Raw genomic sequence first — 22,479 nt, forward strand, 5'->3', positions numbered from 1 at the left:
ATTGCATGTAATCTGACATTGTTGAATGGCGCAATGAAGTAGGGTCTACCCTGAGCTTACTGCAGATCGTTCCCTTACTAAACATATTTGTCACGTCTCTTTCATCTTCCAAAGCATTGGTACAGAGTGAGTGAGTTAGTAAGTTTACGCCGCACTCAGCAGTACTACAGCTATATGGGGGCGGTTCGTAAAAAATCGAGACTGGACAAGACAATCCAGTGATCAACAGCATGAGCATCGATCTACGCAATTTGGATACAATGACATGTGTCAACCAAGTCAGTGAGCCTAACCACCCGGTCCCGTTAGTCGCCTCTTACGACAAGCATGGGTTACTGAAGATCAATATTCTAACCCGGATCTTCACGGGTTCATTTGTACAGAAGGCGACAGAAGATACAGTTTAACCTGAGGTTATTACCTGACATATTATTGTAGACCGTGTTGAGTACAGTACCCTCAGCTATACTGACTGAAAGGTTCTGTTGGTCTCCAGAAACATTAGCACAGACCATGTTGACACACGTTCAGATAACAGATGGCCGTTTGTCGGAATCTGATATTATTGCAGTCATTGTTAACTGAATCTGTTCTCTCTTGTCTCTGTTCCATTTTCAAATTTGTACGTTTGCTAATTCATGTATGATAGATGTAAACGCAGGTTCTATGTGTCTGTGGCTGTGTGAATTAGGTGTATTGTTCTTCAGGGACTATAAAGGCAACAATGAACCGTGGACGATGGTCAGTGACTAGTCAGGCTAAACACGTGTATTAATGTTGCTTTAGAATAACGTCTGCATTCCCTTGTTTTGCTCCCTTCCAATTTCTGTCGGCTTTCGTGGCACTGGCTTAAGGTCGACCTTAGTCTAATCATGAACTAAACATCTACAAACCAAAATCTGAACGCGTTGGGGATAAATTTGAGTTAAGGGAAAATGACAGGGCATCTGGAAGCTCGAGCTGTAGTGTTACCCGCACGCACGCACTCACACACGCACACACAAACGCGCGCGCGCAACGTCCCATGTAAGAAACCATACATAGGTTAACTTGCGTGACCTTTGATGTGAACAACACATTAGAGAATATTCCGCTCCAATAACGTTTTCAAACAAACAGCTGCCAGTGGTTAGACATACTTCAAAAACATATTTAAAAGGAAAAGATATTTAATTATTTCGAAGGGCATTAAATTTATATTCCAAACAATACCTTATTCTTTGATGGGAACCATTACAGATTACGATACTACAATGGTTACGAAAATGCTTGTCTGTTAAATACGATGAAGAGTATTGAAATTACTTTACAAAAAAACTGGATACGATTTCTGATACTTTTATGAATATAGGGGCTGTAAATGCGAACTGCATTGTAGTATTTCTCTACATGTTTCCCACTCCGGGTTAAACTGCATTAACATGAACCTGTGTTTCACAGGAATTCCCGCCTGGACTTCCGTTGGACCGATTTCATCAAAAGCTACAGTAGAGTTGAATGACAGTTTAATTCTGCGTTAATTATCAAAAACAGAGTGGCGTTAGTCACTATTCTCGATGCTAAAGACATTTCTGTAGTTTTCAGTAGTTAGCAACCGAAAGACATTTGTCGACCTGTTCCTTCCAGGCTATGTGCCCACGTGGCTTGTGCCGTGCAATTATAGTTTGCTCCAATCTGATCTCATTCCTTGACGTCAGGTAGACAAACAAGATTCTTTACTTATGTGTGTGCAAGTGGTACTTCTGATCTGAAATGGATATAGTTGTTCCGTAATTGCTATCCGCCTGAACTGTACTGTTGCAACCAATCAAATACAAGGTTATACGACGGGGATGATGTCATGATGTATGTATACCCTATACTCGAATTCTCCTCTGTATATTGTTCATAGCTTCAACTTGTCACTGTGAGGGGCACGCTTATGGTCAAAGGTATCAGAGGGAGAGACGGAGACGTTTGTAGAGCTACATTTTTGACAACCACCCTGTTCTCACAGGGCAGATCTCTACGATCATCTGAGCGCTACGAATGTTTTGAGGAACGGGGCCCAGGATCGAGTCCAAAGAAGCAGACTTGGGCCTTGATTTTCGAAGCTCTCTTAGCGCTAAGATCGTGGTAAGTTAATGTTAATGTATGACAGTTACGACTATCTTAGCGCTAAGAGAGCTTCGAAAATCTAGGCCCAGGGCCCCATTTCACATAGCGATCGTAGCGCTAAGGTGATCGTAACTCCCATACTTTAACATGGACTTACGACAGTCGTAGCGCAACCCTTCTATGGGCACAATTGGCACAGTCGTCTATGTAGAGTTGCGTATCATAGTCTTGCCAGTATCCGGTGATCGTCGATCTATTTCAACTGAAGTACCGTTCAAAACGCCGTTATATGATACTTAATTCACTCACTTGTTAGGTGCATACGTTCATAAATTGCGATTCTTGTCACTTAAAGTTACACAAGGTGTAGACATGATGAAACAACATTAACCTATCTGAGGTGAACGGCTTGCCATGGAGCTTGCATTTTGTGAACAGTTAACGTTAGGAGCAAGTATGTACTATATATGCTGACATTCTGTATACTGTCATGCATGGCTGACAACAGACTGCACAAGTATGTTTGTTGTTGACAACTGGACATTTGAACATAACAAGCGTCTCGTGTTTCTTGAACAATGAGAGTCTGTGCTGAGTGACCCACTCTGCATTTACATCCTGAACTCATTTCAAACAAAAGAAATGGAGTTTGATTAAAGCTACCTGTTTGTTTACGACCCTTCACTGCAGCACAGTGGGAGCCGTTGTACGCATGGGTTGCCCGGCAGCCGCAACATCGCCGACATTACTCCAGACACAAATATGTATTCACTTGTTTATGTTTTAGTTATATCGGAGACGCTCGGAGTATGTCACTGTACATGTTCATTGTTTGCATGTAAGAAATTTGAATTTATTCTTCGAATAGATATGCATATATCACGGAAAATGCCATTAGGTTTTGGAAAATAATTGTCCATATTTCAAATCAGTGGTACGAAGGCTAAGGTTAGCTGTAGGTCTTGGAATCTCCTGTCCACTCTCTCCTGCCGAGAGACTGGGAGATGAACAATTGACGATATTCAGATCCAACCGAACCTGCTGGATACCCAACCCAGCGGAGACTTGATGCAGTATATGTTGTCTGTCACAATACGTTTCTATCACCTTTGAACAACATCAGACAACTAGACAATTTCAAATATGTTCTCAGGACCCGTGGCTGCTTGAAAGAGGAGACTAAATTGGATGACAGCCAGGCTTGGTTAACGTTACTCAGGAAAATGGACCAAACCACTGGCCGATATTAGGAGCAGTACCCACGCCGTCCTGCGATGACATGCCATCATCCATGTGAACGACCCTGACATCCCGATCCATTTTGTCGTAGCTTACGACCAGGGTCCGTTTCACAAAGCTATCGTAGCGTTACGACTGTCGTAAGTCTATGTTAAAGTATGGGAGTTATGATCACCTTTATAGCGCTACGATCGCTTTGTGAAACGGGTCCCAGCACGGGCTGATCCGGACGATTTGTAACCCTGGGCCTAGATTTTCGAAGCTCTCTTAGCGCTAAGATCGTGGTAAGTTAATGTTAATGTATGACAGTTACGACTATCTTAGCGCTAAGAGAGCTTCGAAAATCTAGGCCCTGGTCCCCACTTTTGTTGCTTGACAGGAAGTCGATTATCTTCTGCCGATATACAGAGGAATGGCTTGTTAGGGTGCATCTGCTTCCTGGTTACCAGAATATGAACACCGGCTGTTATATCAATAACATATAGGCATTCGCATTTATATAAATACAACAAACAGTAAATGATTTAGTATTGGAAACATAACTAATTGGCTGCATTCAGCATATGGGGGAACTTAAAATACCTTACAATATTTCTGTTTCTCCAACAACCGTTTGACTAGGTCCTGTTTTTACCTTAATGAAATTGTAAACATTTTCTAGGTGTGATACACAGCGAGTAACGACAAATAAACAAACTACGTCGCAGGAGACGTGACTGCCTTGGCTTCAGATGGTTCTGTATGTGACAGAATGTTAAAGAGACAGTAGCCGTCCCGTTACACAGGAAACTATTCAAGTCCTGGCTCGGCAAGTTTTATCTTTTACACAGTATGACTCCTGTTGAAGTAAATACTGGGGGCGAGGGAACGCGGTGACATTGAGACAAAATAACATTACACACGCAGTCGCGAAGCATTCCTCTGAAGAAGCTTCAGCCAATCCCTGGATGGAGAAGAAGATGATTCTCATTAACAGGTGCGAAGTAGTATGCTAATAGTACACAAAATACTTAAGCCTGACACGATCTTAAAGAACATAATGGAAGCAATAGGCTGAAACGAATCATTAATTTCGCATGTGCCTTTCATCCTTAAATAAACTTGTACAAAACTATTTCTGTTATTTAGATACCTTGACAAATTTGGCTAATAGTACATGTTTAAACATTCCGACTGCATGCGGATCTAAAGTCAATAATCAGACAGGAACAGTTAATTATCGTTGCTGCATGCATGCACTGAAGTTCAAAGTAACAAGCTGCAAATGTCACCAATTTCCAGGTTCGTCATAGACGCCCCTCACAATCACCATAAAAATACACACACAAACTCCTCACACCAACTGGTACAATCATCCTACCTAATGCACAGATGGAAATAGCCCCAAACTATCAAACATATTGTTTGGAGAAAAATGATATTGTTTTTGACGACAATTTGATCAAACTGTATTTCAACATACTGACAAGTAACTCTTGCCTGCATATCTGGGGCCAAGTCTGTCCACAAGCAGAAAGGAGACATTGTGAACCTTTATGTGAAAGATATTTGTATATCTGGACCATGATGTACCAGAAGATTGGTGTATCTGGACCATGATGTACCAGAAGATTGGTGTATCTGGACCATGATGTACCAGATAGTTGGTGTATCTGGACCATGATGTACCAGAAGATTGGTGTATCTGGACCATGATGTACCAGAAGATTGGTGTATCTGGACAATGATGTACCAGAAGATTGGTGTATCTGGACCATGATGTACTAGATTGTTGGTGTATCTGGACCATGATGTACCAGATTGTTGGTGTATCTGGACCATGATGTAGCAGATAGTTGGTGTATCTGGACCATGATGTACCAGATTGTTGGTGTATCTGGACAATGATGTACCAGATAGTTGGTGTATCTGGACCATGATGTACCAGATTGTTGGTGTATCTGGACCATGATGTAGCAGATAGTTGGTGTATCTGGACCATGATGTACCAGATAGTTGGTGTATCTGGACCATGATGTACCAGATAGTTGGTGTATCTGGACCATGATGTACCAGATTGTTGGTGTATCTGGACCATGATGTACCAGATAGTTGGTGTATCTGGACCATGATGTACCAGATTGTTGGTGTATCTGGATCATGATGTACCAGATAGTTGGTGTATCTGGATCATGATGTACCAGATTGTTGGTGAGTCTCAACCTTGAAATACTAGATTATTGGAGTGTCTTCATCTTGACGATCCAAAATGTTGGTGTATGAGCCATGTTGAATCAAATTGTTGATGTATCTGAGCAATGAGTACCAGACTGTTGGTGTATCTGGACCATGATGTACCAGATCGTTGTTAAAATGAACTTAATAAGAGTATTTTGAAAAGTATATAATCATTGATCGTAGAGTTCAAGCAGACCTAGGTCTGCCACACCACCTGCTGGTACTACAAGCTAATGGTAGAAGAAGGAACTGGCACATGAAGATCTTGTACTCAGTTGTCTATGTCTCCAGCACCAAGGTACATGGCTTGAAACCACAGACAGACACACCCCTGTTGCTGGAATACTTGTGGCATATCAAGAGTGACCATTGTTTGGGATGTCAATATATTGCACATCATCAGACGCCAATCCTTATAACGTCAATATTTGGCAACATCAATCCTTGTTGAGCTGATGGGCAGAGGCAACCCATCCCTTGTATGTCAACCAGTAGATCAGGAACAAAACAAGTCACTGTATAAACCATGAGATGACTATCAACTCTATATGACTCTGCATTGGTTCCTCATTAAGAGGAGCTCTAAATCTCATATGTCACCAATTTATTTACAACAGATCTGTTTTGTCTGACCTTCACTTAGAGAATCTGCCCAATTTCAGGTGTAGGTATTTAGAAAACAAAATTCTTTGCTTCACCAACCTCTGCCTGCCTGACATTTGATTGATGACTGACTAAAGGCGACAGACCAAACACCTACCTACAAGGACATCACAGTGCTCCTACAGACGTCAGACAGGGAATATTACATGTCTCCTGAACAAGTCAATATACTGTCACTAGGCAACTAATATTATTGTTTTATGCTTCTACTTTCTATACATCACTGTAGTTGAAATTCTGGAAGTTGTTATTCAAACAAAATGAAGTAAAATGTGTTTACCCTCACAACTGTCGGTATGCAATGTCATGTGTGCCCCTCCCTAAATAACCTAGACCCTCCCATTTTGACAAATGCCTTGAGTCCTTGATGTGTTGCTCATGGTGTGCTGGTTAGATTATGTTCACGTCACCAGTTGAACAGCCATTTATAGCAGTATGCAACTGGACCTCCTGTTTACCTGTATGCGGGAAGAGAACTACAAACTGTTTGAACACCAGACAGAACTTTGGCATTGTGTATTCAGTACTGACTAGAGTCTTATATTGTTTTTGCAGGCTATGCATGATGATTGGACTTATAAACATTCTGTTTTATAATGTTGTGTCACAACATGACTGCTTGGTATCACAACATGCTGCTTGAAACAATGAGATCCTTGTATCATGGTACACTTGTTCCAACACAATGTGGTCCTTGTATCATGGCACAATTGTTGTAACACAATGTGATCCTTGTATCGTGGCACAACTGTTGCAATACAATGCGATCCTTGTATTATGGCACAACTGTTACAACACAATGTGATCCTTGTTCCATGGTACTTTTGTTGCAACACAATGTGATCCTTGTATCATGGCACAATTGTTGCAACACAATGTGATCCTTGTATCATGGTACGATTGTTGCAACACAATGTGATCCTTGTATCATGACACAACTGTTGAAGCACAATGTGATCCTTGTATCGGGGCACAATTGTTGCACCTCAATGTGATCCTTGTATCATGGCACAACTGTTGCAACACAATGTGATCCTTGTACCATGGTACTTTTGTTGCAACACAATATGGTCCATGTATCATGGCACAATTGTTGCAACACAATGTGATCCTTGTATCATGGCACACTTGTTGCAACACAGTGTTATCCTTGTATTGTGGCACACTTGTTGCAACACAATGTGATCCTTGTATCATGGCACAATTGTTGCAACACAATGTGATCCCTGTATCATGGCACAACTGTTGCGACACAATGTTATCCTTTTATCATGGCACACTTGTTGCAACACAATGTGATCCTTGTATCATGGCACAATTGTTGCAACACAATGTTATCCTTGTATTGTGGCACACTTGTTGCAACACAATGTGATCCTTGTATCATGGCACAATTGTTGCAACACAATGTGATCCTTGTATCATGACACAACTGTTGAAACACAATGTGATCCTTGTATCGTAGCACAATTGTTGCTATACAATGTGATCCTTGTATCATGGCACAATAGTTGCAATACAATGTGATCCTTGTATCATGGCACAATTGTTGCATTACAATGTGATCCTTGTATCATGGCACAACTGTTGCAACATAATGTGATCCTTGTACCATGGTACTTTTGTTGCATCACAATATGGTCCTTGTATCATGGCACAATTGTTGCAACACAATGTGATCCCTGTATCATGGCACAACTGTTGCAACACAATGTGATCCTTGTATCATGACACAATTGTTGCAACACAACGTGATCCTTGTATCATGACACAACTGTTGCAACACAATGTGATCCTTGTATCATGGCACAACTGTTGCAACACACTGTTGCATTACATCATGACTTGTATCTACAGTATCAAAATTTTATACAGTAGCTTACACAGTTCACACAGCTTCACAAGGTGAAGCATGGACAAAACATACTGTAAGTTGGAGGTACCACATAGCTACAGAAAGGATCAATAATACTACACACAGTGAGACAATTTTATTTTTTCACAAATACATTGAAGATATATATATATATATAGTATGAAGTGTCCTTGTCACCCATACAATAGACATGAACTTTCTATCTTGACACTAACATCCATCAGGAACATGGCACACAGTTAGTGGCTATTAACTCTTCATGTCAAGCACACCTTGGGGAATCAAACTACAGCAACACCTGTAAGTTGATAACATCAACTACACTTCCTAGTAAAGAACACATTATGGTGACACATAAACAATATTATCTACAGTCATACCTTGTCACATATGATACATCATTCACATTACTGTCTTCTTAGTTTATTAAAGTTTTCATGTTAAAAACAATTTGAATACAAAGGATCCAATGCAAACACATTTTTGGCATCAAGAACATCTGGAAACACTTTATTGCATATCTGAATCATTCACAGAACAATTTGTACATCAATCTATCAACAGTTTTCTGGTTATAAGCAAACAGATTTATGCTGGAGCTAACTGGAAAGGTGTTACTGTTAAGTGTGTGTAACATGAGAAGCATAATCTTTTCATGCTGTTTTAAGGCATGTTGTACATTGTGTAACAATTTTCTCACTGTTACACATTGTACCTGTAGATTCAGTACAGAACAGTGGGGTGATATATTTAGACTTGTACTAGATTTAGGCAGAAAGATCTGGATAGTACTACAGGATGCTGGTTCTGAAATCTACTGCCTCAGAGAGTATTATAGAAAGGGAGTTAGAGTGAGTGAGTGAGTTGGGTGTTACGCCGTTTTTAGCAATATTCCAGCAATATCACGGCTGGGGAACACCAGCAATGGGCTTCACACATTGTACCCATGTGGGGAATCGAACCTGGGTCTTCGGCGTGACGAGCGAACGCTTTAACCACTAGGCTACCGCCCCAAAGGGGAGTTAGAGACCAGCATTGAGTGTGGTCATCACTAAACCCAAGATACTCCATTAAGGCCTGTTTTGCAAGTTGGATTACCGTTGCTGAGAGGTGAATATTACAATCAATGTCTATATTTTTGTAACCACTGCTCTTGTATTCTATCAACACCGAATCTGTACTGCCACTCTATTTTGTACTGTCATAGTGATACCTTTGTAGTGATTTGGATTGATTGGTGAACTTAGTAAATTTAAGAATACAAGTGTCAGATACATCACATTTGTTATGTTCTTTTAAGGACTCTTCCTGGTTCGCTTATTTGTTTCATAGGAATCAACATTCAACTCTGTATATTACCTTAACACGTAAATGTAATGATAAAATATTATGAACTGTAAAAACAGTTGCATATTCCTTAATAACTTTATACCTCTTTTGAGGAACATGCATAAGTCAGACAAAACAAATAGGCTCAATTCAAATTACTTTCTTTTTCCTGTTTTCTTCCTTTTCTTTGACAGTGACACTGCAGCTGATGAGTGGGATAATAATTCTTTCTTCCTTTTCCTGGAAAACCAGAAGTTAAAGTATAACAAATCTACATAAAAACATTATGTAAATATTATATGCAGTTTTAAAGATTTTACTCAAAAGTATGAAAATTCCAAATATTTGATATCGGTCTCCTGGTGGTGACCGTGACATGACAGACTAGGACAACTTTTGATATTGGTCTCCTGGTGGTGACCATGTGATGACAGACTAGGCCAACTATTGATAACGATCTCCTGGTTGTGACAATGTGATGACAGGATTGGCCAACTATTGATATCGGTCTCCTGGTGGTGACCGTGACATGACAGACTAGGACAACTATTGATATCAGTCTCCTGGTGGTGACCGTGTCATGACACGCTTGGCCAAATATTGATACCAGTCTCACGGTGGTGACCATGTGATGACAGACTAGGCCAACTATTGATACCGGTCTCCTGGTGGTGACTGTGTCATGACACGCTTGGCCAACTATTGATACCGGTCTCACGGTGGTGACCGTGTGATGACAGAATAGCCAACTATTGATACCGGTCTCCTGGTGGTGACAATGTGATGACAGACTAGCCAACTATTGATATCGGTCTCACGGTGGAGACCGTGTGATGACAGACTAGTCAACTATTGATACAGGTCTCACGGTGGTGACCGTGTCATGACACGCTTGGCCAACTATTGATACCGGTCTCACGGTGGTGACCGTGTGATGACAGACTAGGCCAATTATTGATACCGGTCGCCTGGATGTGACCATGTCATGACACGCTTGGCCAACTATTGATACCAGTCTCACGGTGGTGACCATGTGATGACAGACTAGGCCAACTATTGATACCGGTCTCCTGGTGGTGACCTCTTCATGACAGACTAGGCCACCTATTGATATCAGTCTCCTGGTGGTGACCCCTTCATGACAGACTAGGCCAACTATAGATATCCGTCTCTTGGTGGTGACAATGTGATGACAGACTAGGCCAACTATTGATATCGGTCTCCTGGTGGTGACCTCTACATGACAGACTAGGCCAACTATTGATACCGGTCTCCTGGTGGTGACCTCTTCATGACAGACTAGGCCACCTATTGATATCAGTCTCCTGGTGGTGACCCCTTCATGACAGACTAGGCCAACTATAGATATCCGTCTCTTGGTGGTGACAATGTGATGACAGACTAGGCCAACTATTGATATCGGTCTCCTGGTGGTGACCTCTACATGACAGACTAGGCCAACTATTAATATCGGTCTCCTGGTGGTGACCTCTTCATGACAGACTAGGACAACTATTGATATCGGTCTCCTGGTGGTGACCTCTTCATGACAGGCTTGGCCAACTATTAATATCGGTCTCCTGGTGGTGACCATGTGATGACAGACTAGGCCAACTATTGATATCGGTCTCCTGGTGGTGACCCCTTCATGACAGACTAGGCCAACTATAGATATCCGTCTCTTGGTGGTGACCATGTGATGACAGACTAGGCCACCTATTTATATCGGTCTCCTGGAGGTGACCCCTTCATGACAGACTAGGCCAACTATAGATATCCGTCTCTTGGTGGTGACCATGTGATGACAGATTAGGCCAACTATTGATATCGGTCTCCTGGTGGTGACCTCTACATGACAGACTAGGCCAACTATTAATAGCGGTCTCCTGGTGGTGACTGTGTCATGACAGACTAGGCCAACTATTGATATCGGTCTCCTGGTGGTGACCTCTTCATGACAGACTAGGCCAACTATAGATATCGGTCTCCTGGTGGTGACCTCTTCATGACAGACTAGGCCAACTATTGATATCGGTCTCCTGGTGGTGACCTCTTCATGACAGACTAGGCCAACTATAGATATCGGTCTCCTGGTGGTGACCATGACATGACAGACTAGGACAACTATTGATATCGGTCTCCTGGTGGTGACCCCTTCATGACAGACTAGGCCAACTATAGATATCGGTCTCCTGGTGGTGACCATGACATGACAGACTAGGACAACTAGGCTAATTGTAGAGGACTTGCTAATAAATCTAAAAGAAAAGAATTAATGAACATACATAGGAAAAGATTACACTCAATTATATGTTTACAAGACATTCATATTGATCAATCTACTTGCAATATCATGAGAAATGAATGGGGTTTACAATCCATAATTGCACCTTTTAAATCTAATTCCAGAGGAGTGGTCATTCTTTTTAACAACGATATTGATCTCAAAATACACAGGACCTTAACAGATGAAAATGGCAATTATATAATTGCTGATATAACCGTAGAGGATAAAAGACTGACACTGACTAATCTCTATGGTCCTAATAATGATGACCATCAATTTTACATTAATCTATCTGAAAATATTCTGAATTTTGAGAATGATTCTATGGTAATTGTTGGAGACTGGAATTTGGTGATTGATCCTACAATTGATCTTGAGAACTATAAGCATGTAAACAACCCAAAATCAAGAAATACTGTATTAGAATTTATCGAATCTTATAATCTTATTGATGTCTGGAGGAATTTGAATGATAAATGTAGAAAATACACCTGGTGGAAAAAATATCCAAGACAACAAGCCAGACTTGATTTCTTTATTGTATCAGAAGATATATTTGATATAACTTTGGATTCAGATATTTTGCCAGGCTATAAAAGTGACCACTCAACAATAACGCTTTAAGCCAGGAACAAGGACATGGGTACTGGAAGTTTAATAATTCCTTGTTGTTAAATCATGATTATGGAAACTTAGTCAGAACTATTTTAAATGACACTGTTCAGGAATACTCAACAGAAAAAATGGATAACTTTAAAAATACTGAAAATATTAAACTTACAATTTCCAACTCCTTATTTCTAGAAACATTATTAATGAAAATCCGAGGAAAGACCATATCTTTTTCATCCTACATAAAGAAAACAAAGGCAAAACATACAGAAGAACTAGAATTAAAAATAAAACAGGTCGAAGATACTATTCGAAAAAAACTTCCAAAACATTAATGAAGAAATTTTGAATGAACTATCAAAATATAAGAAAGAAATGGAAGAAATTAAAAGTGAGGAAATGAAAGGAATACAAATCGAAACCTAATTCTTTGGTATGAAGAAGGAGAAAAACCTTCAAAATATTTCTGCCATCTAGAAAATAGGAATTTCTCAAAAAAATCAATTAATAAGATAATAACTAATGATAAGAACGAAATCACTGACAGCAAATCAATACTGAATGAAGTAAAACTATTTTATAAAATTCTCTATGCTTCTCAGGAACAATATAAAGAAGAAGACTGCTTAAAGGATATTAAAACTCCAACTTTAAACAAAACACTAAGAGATTATCTTGAAAGAGAAATCAGTTTGGATGAAATTAGCAATGCTGTTTACAGGATGAAGTAAAATAAAAACCCAGGGATTGATGGATTTCCTATTGATTTCTTTAAAAAATGAATTAAATATTTGGATCTATAGATTTATTAAAGAAGTATCAACAAAAAATGAAATGTCTTTGAATATGAAAAGGGGTGTATTCCAAAACCCCAAAAATATAGAACATTACTTAAAAATTGGAGGCCAATCACTTTACTTAATGCTATTTATAAAATTATCATCTCCTGCATTGCACATAGATTAAAAACTACTTTAGATGAACTTATTCACTCTAACCAAACTGGTTTTATACCGGGTAGGACTATTAGTGAAAATACAAGATTGTTATATGATATAATGTTTGAAACAAAGAAACAAAACATTCCTGGTTTGCTGATTCTGATTGACTTTAAAAAAGTGTTTGACACTGTTTCAAAAGATTTTATCAACCTGGTTTTAGATAAACTTGAATTTGGCCCTGAAATTATAAGATGGATAAATATATTAACCTATGAAACAACATCTTGTGTTATCCAACATGGTAATCAATCCGAGTTCTTTGCAAATCAAAGGGGATGTAGACAGGGAGACCCACTATCTCCATATCTTTTCCTTTTTGTGGCTGAGATGAAAACATCAAAGGTTGGTCTGGAGACAAAACAGTTGGAACAGATCGAGTAAACGCACCATGCTTCGCGGCTCACCGAGAAGCATGACTTTTCACGTGCGGTCAGACCACGTGCTCTTGACCACGTGGGAAATGGTCGAATCGGTCAGTTGTGTACAGGTTATGCTTGGGTTAAGACGTAATTGTGTTTAGACGTCAGTTGAGTTCAGGTTTCCCTTGAGTTCGGTTGTTTCTTGAGTTGGGTGACAGCTCTTCAAAGTAGGATTTAGATAGACTGATATAAAGAATGTATTAGTGCATCGAAATAGAAGTTCCATATAGCTAGCTGCTATAGAGCTAGATACTGTATATAGTAGACTTACGCTGCAATAGAGCCAGATAGTGTAGATAATAGAATTTAAGGTATCACATTAACTTTCTTGCCTCATTAGCATTTGCTATAAGAGATTCACGTTTAGTTCCCCATTTGTATAGTTTGAATTATTTCATCAGTTTAATCAAGAGAGTCACGTTTAGTTCCCCAAATAGCATATTTCAATACTTTTATTTTAGTTAGTTTAGTTTTCAATTCCACTGCGCAACAATGGTAGCAGAGCGTGGTTTTCTGTTACATTTTCAATAGAACCAATAGATAGAAATAGAACTCATTTGATATTTAGATAGATAGACAGCTTAGACCAAACTATGTCGGAAACTGGAATAGATAGCCAGCTTAGGTCAACTACTTCGGAGCTAAGATCTCTGTCGGCGACAGCCGAACGTGTTCATGTGTTCGTATTAAAACAACAAAAGGCAACAGCCAAATCGAGTTGTACCAAAGCTAGGAATAAACTCATGACTTTGATAGAAAGTGATGATCAACCATCACAGAAACAGGTAAGGGATGGTGTAGATCAACTGAATGAGCTTTTCGTGAAAGCAACCGATGTTATGTTGGAACTTTCAAAGGTTTATGTTAAACTGGAAGATCGTGAGAATGTTGAAATGTTGGATCACGAACTTAATAGTTTAGAAGAGGAAAACAACACAGTTCTTGAATCTGTAAAGATATATTTACAAGGTCGATCGGAATCTGATAGATCAGGAAAACGCTCTTTGTCTTGTGGGGGGTTAGATAGGCTTTGCAACGAGGGTGAAAAATCCCGAATTGTTCAGAAACAAAGTGTTGTATCTCGGCAACAATCTCGTGTTGCATTTAGGCAACAATCTGAGGTAGCTGACCATGAACATTTGATATCTGAAGGACCCAACCAAGGTAAGGTGGATAAACTAGCATTGCATTCTAGTAATAATAATAATAATAATAAATGGATATTTCTTATGCGCCATAGTCCATCCAGAGCATGCTCAAAGCGCTACATATAAAAAAGAGTCACTAGAGTTCAAGAGGAAGATATGACAATTAGCCAAAAATAACCGTGAGAATATTTCACAGTTATAGGTTGTAGACTTTTTTGAAGAGGAAGGTTTTGAGTCCCGATTTGAATGCTTCTAGGGATGAAGCATTTTTATGGGAGTAGGAAGACTGTTCCATAGGGTTGGTGCTGCAAATATGAATGACCTATGGCCAAAGTGTTTGAGAGCTAACTTGGGAATTGAGAGAAGATGTTGATTCTGAGATCTGAGAGAACGGGCAGGCATATATGTTGACAACATCTCAGAGAGGTATGGAGGAGCTAGGCCGTGTTTGCAGCGGAAAACAAGAGTGCAGATCTTGAAATGAATTCTTGCTTCAACCGGCAGCCAATGCAGACTCTGGAGGATTGGGGTTATGTGAGTCCATTTGGATGTTTTAGTGACAACTCTGGCGGCAGCATTCTGAAGTTTTTGAAGTCTGAAGAGAAGATCATTGGAGATTCCAAACAGTAGGCTATTGCAATAGTCAATCCTGGAGAGAACAAGTGACTGAGTGAGAACTTTAGCAGCATCTGTGATAGTAGAACAGAACGCCCAGGTAAGTCTGATAATCAGTCCATAGGGAATGACATGTGGAAACAGTTAAAGCGTGTTTCCATACCTGTATTTTCTGGTGAAGTGAAAACGTACCAAAGCTAGAAGGCTGCCTTTATGACTTGCATTGATCAGTCCCCAGCAACACCTGAGTATAAGTTGTTGCAATTACGCCAGTATCTGTCGGGGGAAGCCTTGAAATCAGTTGAATCTTTACGTCATAGCTCAGTAGCTTATGATGTTGCTCTGGAACGTCTTGAAAGGAAGTTTGGTGGGAAGCGGCGGCAGATTGCAATCCAAAATGAAGAAATTAGTAATTTCAAGCCAATTTGTGAGGGTCATGTTGAGGATCTAGAGAAATTCGCTGATATTTTGGATGTTGCAGTTGCAAACATCAGAGAGTCAGATAGGGTAGAGGAGTTGGGAAAAGGTCTCCTTTATGTCATTTTGTTAAAAAAGATGACTGAACCTATGGTGGCACAATATCAAAAGTGGGTGTTTGAAAGGTACAGACAGGAGTCAGTAGAGACTCTCAGAGAATGGATAATGTTAGAAGCAGAATTTCAGATTGTTGCGAAAGAAGCAATACGAGGATTGAGTACACCTGGTAAGAGATCAAACCCGAAACAGAAAATGTCTAGCACATTTGTAAGTGATGTTACAGTTTGTGGTGTATGTTCTGGAGAGCATGAGATTTGGAACTGCAAAGTTTTCAAAAGTATGCTCGTGTTTGAGAGATGGAATGTAGCCAAACGACTGACACTTTGTTTTCGCTGTCTTAGGGGCAATCATCTTGGTAACAGCTGTCGTCAAAATAGGTTATGTGGTATATCAGGTTGCGAAAAGAGTCACAATAGATTATTACATAATACAAAATCTAGACGGAATGAATGCACAGACAATTCTGCTCGGGCTACCAAGAGATAAACAAAGCTGAACCACAGGTTGTTGAGTCAGTGGTTAATATGGGTAATGATGCAATACATGCAGGACCTAAGTTGCAAAGCGAGTTGTTTGATGTTTTGCTTCACTTCAGAAAGCATCCGGTGGCACTTATCTGTGACATAGCTGAAATGTTTCTTCAGATCAGTATGTCACCAGATGATCGACCTTATCATAGATTCCTGTGGAGGTCAATGGATATGATTAGAACTCCTGATGTGTACGAGTTCAGCAGGGTTGTATTTGGAGTTACATCCTCTCCATTCTTGGCCCAATTTGTGACACAGGAACATGCTCGAGTTCACATAAGAGAATATCCACTGGCTGCAGAAACAGTCATCAAATCGACATATATGGAACGATAGCATGACTTCTGTTGAAGATGTGGAAAAGGGTATAGACCTCTATGAACAGTTAAAGGAACTATGGTCTAGGGCAGGAATGCATGCCAGAAAGTGGATGTCAAATTGTCTTGAGGTGTTAGATGGCATACCTGAGAAGGATAGGGTGAATGAGGTTGATCTTAACAGAGGACATTTGCCCTCAGTCAAAACTCTTGGCCTACTGTGGATAGCCACAAGTGATTGTTTCACATTCAGAGTAAACTTTCCAATTACTGTTGAGAAAAGCTCAAAAAAGAGTTTTCCTGAGATATGTTGCCAGGCTTTTTGATCCCTTGGGTTTAATATCACCATTCATTGTTACTGCTAAGGTGATTCTGCAAGAGATGTGGATGGCGGGACTTGAGTGGGATGATGAGGTAGATGAGGTCTTGAGACACAGAATAGAGCAATGGCTGGGAGACTTGAGTGGTCTAGAAGCAGTGAAAGTTCCCAGGTGTCTATGCAGTCATAAAGATATGACATCTCTGACTTTGCACACCTTTGTTGATGCCTCGCAAATAGCATATGGAGCAGTTATGTATGCAGTAACTGCTTACCCAAACGGAGACAATACTTGAGCATGATAGTAGCATCTAAAAGCAGAGTTGCGCCACTGAAAGCTGTCAGCATACCCAGATTAGAACTTATGGCAGCTATCCTAGGTCTGCGATTGGCATTGAATATCACGGAAGCACTTGATGTTGACATTAGGCAGGTTGTCTTCTGGTCAGACAACATGAGCATGCTATGTTGGATTAGAAATAACAGCCGAATATTCAAACCTTTCGTTGCCAACAGGGTGGGTGAAATCCATGAGGTTACAAGTCCTTCACAGAGGAGACATACTCCCAGTGAGGCAAATCCCGCTGATTTGATTAGTCGAGGTGCCACAGCTCATCAGTTGATTACAAATTCATTGTTGTTGTCAGGGCCTTCTTACTTACTGAGAGATGAAAGTGAATGGCCTGAAACTAAGCTGAAGTCATCAAAGGAGGATGACCTGAAAGAGATGAACAGAAATACGCTTCGATCTGCAAGCTTTCTTTCAGTGCCGTGTGACTCATGGCGACTAGAACCCTCTCGATTCTCCTCATGGAGAAGACTCACACGAGTGAATGCATGGGTTAACAGGTTTCTGCACAATTGTCTAGCATCGAAAGATGATAAATTTGAAGGAGAATTATCACCAGATGAGATAAGTGACGCTGAACACCGAATCATCATGAATGTGCAGAAAGAATCTTTTCCAAAAGAACATTCATCATTGACATCCAGAAAGCCATTACCGTCAGGGTCGAAAATCTTAAACCTCCATCCTCAGGTGGATGACAATGGGCTCATGAGGTTGAAGGGACGCTTGGAATATGCTGAATACTTACCGCAAGATACTAAATTTCCAATCATTTTGCCAAGAAACAGCTGGGTGACAACGCTTATTATTAAGCATTATCATGATGAAGGTAAGCATATCGCTGGAACAAACCAAATACTAGCTTCACTTTCAGCCAAGTACTGGATAATCTCTTGCAGAGAAGCGATTCGGGCATGGGAGTCGAAATGTGCACGGTGCCGTTTGAATAAGGCAAAGCCAGTTCAACCGGTTATGGCGCCTTTGCCCAAGATGAGAATGGGAGGTTCACTTTGAGCCTTTACACAGACTGGAGTAGATTATGCCGGGCCATTCTTGACCGTTCAAGGTAGAAGTAAACAACGACAGAAGCGTTACCTTTGTCTGTTTACTTACTTGTCTACTAGAGCCGTACATTTGGAAATGGCCTATGGCTTGGATACGGACTCTTTTCTGAATGCCTTTTTTCGAATGGTAAAAAGAAGAGGTCTGCCTGAGCTGGTAGTATCTGATAATGGTACTAACTTTGTTGGTCCTGTCAAAGAATTGAAGGAGCTGTTCCTCCTCCTTGATGAGAGTGCAGTTAGACATTCACTTGCAAACAAGGGAATAAAATGGTGTTTCAATCCCCCTCATGCATCACATTTCGGAGGGGTGTTTGAAACCATGATAAAGGCTGCAAAGCGTGGCATCTTTGCTATCCTCAGCAGTGGTGATGTCACGATGAAGAGTTGATGACAGCTTTCACTGGAGCAGAGGCTCTTATCAACTCTCGTCCCTTAACTTACCAGTCGGCTCATCCACATGACAGTACACCTCTCACGCCAAATCACTTCTTACATGGACAGGTTGGCGGGGTGTTCGCACCTAACACAGTTGACTCAACAGATTTCAATCCACACAAACGCTGGAGAAGAGTTCAAGAGTTGGTGCGTCACTTTTGGTGTCGGTGGATGAGGGAATGGTTACCAGGTCTCAACACTAGACGAAAGTGGTTCTCTCCTCATAGGGATCTTCAAGTTGGAGATGTTGTTTAGTAATATCTCCCGATATGCCTCGTGGAAACTGGCAGCTTGGCAGAATACTGCAGATCTATCCAGGAAAAGATGGCCGCGTTCGTGTGGTTGATATTAGGACTAAACAGACAGTACTGCAAAGACCAGCAAACAAAGTATGCCCACTAGAATGGACATCATCGACTGAAACAAATAGCTATGATTAGCTTTCAGGTAGGTTTTAGTCAATGATTGACAGAGGTCAATCATGGAGGGGGGTATGGTCTGAAGACAAAACAGTTGGTACAGATCGCGAAAACGCACCATGCTTCAGCGTGCTCACCGAGAAGCATGACTTTTCACGCATCTTGGTCAGACCACACGTGCTCTTGACCACGTGGGAAACAGTCGAATTGGTCAGTTGTGTACAGGTTATGCTTGGGCTAAGACGTAATTGAGCTTAGACGTAAGTTGAGTTCAGGTTTCCCTTGAGTTCGGTTGTTTCTTGAGTTGGGTGACAGCTCGTCAAAGTAGGATTTTGATAGACTGATATAAAGAATGTATTAGTGCATCGAAATAGAAGTTCCATATAGCTAGCTGCTATAGAGCTAGATACTGTATATAGTAGACTTACGCTGCAATAGAGCCAGATAGTGTAGATAATAGAATTTAAGGTATCACATTAACTTTCTTGCCTCATTAGCATTTGCTATAAGAGATTCACGTTTAGTTCCCCATTTGTATTGTTTGAATTATTTCATCAGTTTAATCAAGAGAGTCACGTTTAGTTCCCCAAATAGCATATTTCGATACTTTTATTTTAGTTAGTTTAGTTTTCAATTCCACTGCACAACAAAGGTATTGTCATCAATGATAATGAATATAAACTGGATCAATATGCCGATGATACTGAACTATTTCTTGATGGAACTGAAGAGAGTTTGTACTCTGCTATTGACACAATGAATAAGTTTTACAAAATGTCAGGCTTGAAAATTAATTTAGACAAATCAAAAGCAATCTGGATTGGATCCAAAGCTAAATCTATGGATAACATATGTAATGATCTGAAAATTGAATGGGTAATTGGTGAATTTGATGTACTAGGTATTAAATTTACACCAGATCTTAAAGACTTATGGGTAATCAACACAAGAAACAGACTGGAGGGAATTAATAGACTCTTAGCATCTTGAAGAAAAAGAAATTTAACACTTATTGGTAAAATAACAGTAATAAAAACTCTAGCAATCTCCAAATTGGTCCATATTTTCAATTCCTTGCCAAACCCACCAGCAGAATTTATCACGTCCCTTGACAAAATGTTTTTTAAATTTATTTGGAATGACAAGAATGATAAAATAAAAAGGAATGTAATTAAAAACAACTATGAAGAAGGAGGTTTGAGAATGATTGATGCAAAAACATTTATAGAAGCTTTGAAATTATCTACTTTAAGACAGTATTTCAAAAGAGGTGATAAGAGTAATCCATGCAATATACCTTTTAAAGACATATTTAATTTTGAAGCAAATTCTGAAACTTACTTTAAGATTGAAAAGCCTTTTGGGCGTGATGTGCTAAAAGCATGGCAACTATTCCACAAAAAACATTATATTGACCCTAATGACATTAATGAAATTCTATCCCAACCATTATGGTTTAATCATAATTTAAAAAATTCATTAAACTTCATAAAGAACTGGGCAGATAAAGGGATTATAAATATTAGGGATATTTGTGATGTAACTGGATTATTGTCAATAGAATCGTTAAATGAAATATATGGTATCAAAGGCACTTTTTTAGATTATAAATATTTACTACATGTATTACCTGACTCTTGGAAAAATACTCTTAACCACAGTCATTTAATACCAGTCAGGGATTTAAATATTAACCAATGCCAGATATATCTAGTAAAAACATCTAAAGGCTGCAGGACTTTTTATGATAAACTTATTTCCAATGATATACACCCAAATATGTGTAATAAATGGCAGCTGCTATTTCCTGAAATAGACTTTGATTGGAAAAATATATTTACAGCATACAGAAAAGGATTGCAAGACACAAAACTTTTAGATTTTCAATATAGATTTCTACAAGGAGTTATTTATACAAAAAGAGAATTGCTTAAGATGAAAAAGGTTGATAGCAGTCTATGTTTTTTCTGCAATGATCTAAATGAGAGTGTTTGTCATGTGTACTGGGAATGTCAGGAGACACAAACTTTTTGGAAACACCTACAAATTTGGCTTAACAATTTATACCCTCATCCATTGCTATTATCAAAACATATGGTTTGGTACTCTACATCATAATATATTACTAAATCACATCATCACTGCAGCAAAAAGACACATTTACGTATGCAGTATTAAAAATACACATCCAAACATAACTCTATTTATAAAAACTTTGAAAGAAATATTCTTTGTGGAAAACCATATATGACAAAAGAAACAAGAAAAAATTGTGTCCAGGGACACGGATGCCCCCGCTGCTGTAGGAAGAGTTCCCTACACTGAGTACACACGTTTCGAGTCCCAATGAAACACATGTATAAGCTTAATCAATTCTGTTGAGCAGCTTTTGTGGAGAAGTGGATAGACTTCACCCCCTACAACACTATATTCAGAGAGAAATTCAACAAAATTTATCTAAGTTCAAAAGGCATTAAAACTGGAAAAATAAATAAAAATACCAAATCAAAATATGAGATGCACGTCTTTAGAGTCCCTATAAAGCACATGTGTAATCTAAATGAATTCCATAAAGTAGTTTTTGAGGAGAAGTGGATAACATACACCCCCTGTTGGATGGAACGAACACTGGCTGAATAGAACAAAATTCAACTAAGTTCAAACATCTGTAAAAGTGACAAAATTAAGAAATTGCATAAAAAATTATGAAATGCACACCTTTAGAGTCCCTACAAAAGACATGTAGAAGTTCATTCAATTCTGTTGAGCAGTTTTTGTGGAGAAGTGGATAGACTTCATCCCCTATTACACTATCATCATAGAGAAATTCAGCAAAATGTACCTAAGTTCAAATGTCTCTAAACTTGCAAAACAACAATAAAATACAAAAACAAAATATGAGATGCACACCATTAGAGTCCCAAGAAAGCCCATGTATAAGTTCACTTAATTCCACAGAGCGGTTATGGTGGAGAAGTGGACAGAATACATTCCCTGTTTCGTACG

At 39.5% G+C, this 22,479-nt stretch overlaps 1 protein-coding gene across 1 annotated transcript in view; it reads right to left on the minus strand.

Moving 5' to 3' along the window:
* Positions 1-8,192: 8,192 nt before the first annotated feature.
* LOC124255830 (rRNA N6-adenosine-methyltransferase ZCCHC4-like) overlaps positions 8,193-22,479 on the minus strand; it is a 28,007-nt gene continuing 13,720 nt past the window's right edge. The window contains exon 12 of the mRNA XM_046689769.1: positions 8,193-9,661. Within this exon, the coding sequence (XP_046545725.1) occupies positions 9,577-9,661 (85 nt within the window). The 3' untranslated portion in view covers positions 8,193-9,576. The remainder of the gene's footprint in view (positions 9,662-22,479) is intronic.

This window comes from Haliotis rubra, unplaced genomic scaffold, assembly GCF_003918875.1.
Source record: "Haliotis rubra isolate DU_JTF1 unplaced genomic scaffold, ASM391887v1 Scf61, whole genome shotgun sequence".
In the NCBI taxonomy this organism is placed as follows: domain Eukaryota; kingdom Metazoa; phylum Mollusca; class Gastropoda; order Lepetellida; family Haliotidae; genus Haliotis; species Haliotis rubra.